Source organism: Copadichromis virginalis, linkage group LG7 (genome assembly GCF_057382275.1).
Source record: "Copadichromis virginalis isolate Kocher_CV1m ecotype Utaka linkage group LG7, C_Virginalis_male_GT1.1, whole genome shotgun sequence".
NCBI lineage: Eukaryota > Metazoa > Chordata > Actinopteri > Cichliformes > Cichlidae > Copadichromis > Copadichromis virginalis.
The window spans coordinates 54328116-54330697 of record NC_140624.1 but is presented as its reverse complement, the minus strand read 5'-3'; the positions used below and the strand labels follow the sequence as shown (position 1 = coordinate 54330697).

The 2582-nt window shown below is 43.9% G+C and overlaps 1 protein-coding gene across 1 annotated transcript; it reads right to left on the bottom strand.

The window, feature by feature from the left end:
- Positions 1 to 472: 472 nt before the first annotated feature.
- LOC146706157 (neuropeptide FF receptor 2-like) lies at positions 473 to 2236 on the bottom strand. Its single transcript, XM_085464206.1, has 3 exons — positions 1906 to 2236; positions 1473 to 1572; positions 473 to 1367 (listed from the first exon to the last, which is right to left on the bottom strand). The coding sequence occupies exons 1-3, from the start codon at positions 2234 to 2236 to the stop codon at positions 473 to 475; spliced, it is 1326 nt and encodes a 441-aa protein (XP_085320332.1).
- Positions 2237 to 2582: the final 346 nt, after the last annotated feature.

Sequence of the window (2582 nt, the reverse complement as noted above, 5' to 3'; positions counted from 1 at the left end):
CCTGGACAACTGTCCAACTGGGAGAAGCTCCCATGGTAGACCCAGAACCCAGTGGACAGAATATGTCTCTCAGCTGACTTGAGAAAACCTCAGTGCCCCAGCCCAGGAGGTGGCTGAGGAAATGAACATTTGAGTATCTCTGCTTAGACTGCTACCCCTGCATCCCAGACTATGGATGGATAGATGGATGGACTCTCTACTGCAGTTGTCCGAGAACAAAAATAATGAGCAGGAAGCAGGAATCATAGGTGCTCTTGAGATGTTGTAGAGACGTTTCCAAGTCTTGAGTCATTTTAAAGTCTCTGCTTATATCATACTTTGCCATATACACCATAACACCATAGACACCATAACACCATAAGACATATCTAGATTTACAAGGAATTAAAGTAGTCTAAATTCATCTAGAACAAGTTAAAGAAACCTCTTTGTTTGTGAAACGGGGCAGTCACTGCACATTGTCAAAGTCTGCCTAAATCTTGGACACCCTTTTCAGGTCCTCCGTGATCACGTCTTGTTCTTTGATGTCATTTTTACCAGACAAGCACTCTTCCTCCTGACTTGAGCTCTTCTTATTTTCCACTAACCCCGATCCAACTCCAGAGCATGATCTGCTGGGGGCGACAGGTCGTAGGGGGACCACAGCATTTCCTCTGATCCGATGGGAGTAAGTCCTCTGGCGCAGAATGTCAGCAGAGCACAGCTGGAATTTGAATGCTGCCTGGAAGCCTCTGCGGAAGTTCTCATTGAAGAATCCGTAGATGATGGGGTTGATGCTGCTGTTTGAGAAAGCCAGCCAATGAGCTAAGGGATACATGTAAATATTAATGACACGATACTGATGCTGTGTCAGGCTGATGTAGTCGCTTAGCATCATCAGGGTCCACAGAGGCAGCCAGGATACGATGAAGAGCAGAGCCACAACGAGCAGCATCATAATGACTCGCTTCTTCTTCCTTGTGATTGTCTGACGACCTTCCATGCTTGACTTGTTTTTGCCACTGCCTTCTAGAGACTCACTCCCACTGCCCCTAACAGGTGAGATAGTGGTCTTGAAGAGCGTGTAACCAATGCGAGCGTACATGATTACAATGAGGCTAAGAGGAGCAAGGTAGATGTTAGCAAAGAGGACAGTAGTGTAGATTTTCCGCATTTCCTGATTGGGCCAATTTTCGCGACACCAGTAGAAGGGACGGGTGTCGTTGTTGCTGCCGAGGACTATTCGCACCCTCTGCTCTTTTGTGACCTGGAGCATGATGCCTGAAGGACACATTATAGCCACAGCCAGGACCCAAATGATGACAATTATTAGTTTGGAGGTGGCAATGGTCAGCTTCTGCTTGAAAGGGTAAACAATGCAGCGGAACCTGATAGAAAAGGGGATTAAAGAAGATGTATGAAGGAAGTAAATCTTTCAGAGTAAAACAGACAAGTGAACAGTAATCAGAAATTACAGAAATGACAGCTCTTACCTGTCAATAGCTATTGCCACCAGTGTAAACACAGATGCTGACACAGATATGCCTTGAACCATCCCACTTAGCTTACAAACTACCCGACCAAATGGCCAGCCTGCCCAAAAGAAGACAAAAGAAGATAAAATCATTGATTTATTTCATTTGATTATTCATTTGATTATTTGAACCGTCATTCACACAATGACAATGTCTTGTTTGTTTGTTTGTTTTTTTACCTTATAGCAGTTTTTATTATGATTAAATTGCCTTTATTGGTCTTCTTACTGATAAAATTAACAACTTTATTGACCTTTCTCTATTTTAGCATTAAAAAAAAAGGTCACAAGTAAAAACATCCTGTAATGTGCTCCAATAACACTCTAGGGTAAAATTTTGAATTTCCATGTGTTTAAGTGCCTTAAAAATAGGGAAAGAGAGAACATGTCACCTGTTATGACGTTGTCCACCAGTGTGGTCGGCATGCAGAAGATGCCGACAAGCAGGTCACTGATGGCGAGGTTGAGAATAAACAGGTTGGTGACCGTGCGCATGTTTTTGCTGCGCAGCACAATGAAACACACCACCCCGTTGCCCACCATGCACACCAGGAAGATAAGCAGATAGGACACAGTGAAGACTGCAGCCACTGAGGGCTTGTGGAGGTAGAAATCAACATAAGTGATGTTTTGGAAGGTCAAAGGATTTTTGTGCACTCCTGAGGAGTTGGAGATGGAGTTCAGGCCCTCCCATGAGGTCGTGTTTAGAAAATTCAGGGTCATGGTGATATCTGGATGTAAGAGAGAGAGGAATAGAGTCAGGCAGTACTGTAATCTGTTAAGGGATTGGCCATTTCCAACAGCTTTTCTAAACAAAGTCAACTAATCATGAGCCAGATCAACATGGTCCTCCCGATGGGAAGGCAATCCTGATTACCAGGAGAAGAAATCAACTGGTAATAACATAGACCAATAGAACCTCACCGGTAATCAATAAACCAATTCTTGGGTCAGTACAAGTAGCTTGATTCAGTGGATGCTCACACTGACTGATTAAAAGTCATCTGTTCTGGGAGCAGTGGGAATCACTACCTGCTGGCCTGTGGATTGTTAGCGCAGTTACTGTAAG

Bases quoted from the DNA above. Each gene is read 5' to 3' on its own strand.
- LOC146706157 (XM_085464206.1), bottom strand. From the start codon at position 2,236: ATGACCCTGAATTTTCTAAACACGACCTCATGGGAGGGCCTGAACTCC. The intron at 1,573-1,905 runs GTGACATGTTCT...TCTTTTGGGCAG, and splicing joins GGTGGACAACGTCATAACAG to GCTGGCCATTTGGTCGGGTA. The intron at 1,368-1,472 runs GTAAGAGCTGTC...CTTTTCTATCAG, and splicing joins GTGGCAATAGCTATTGACAG to GTTCCGCTGCATTGTTTACC.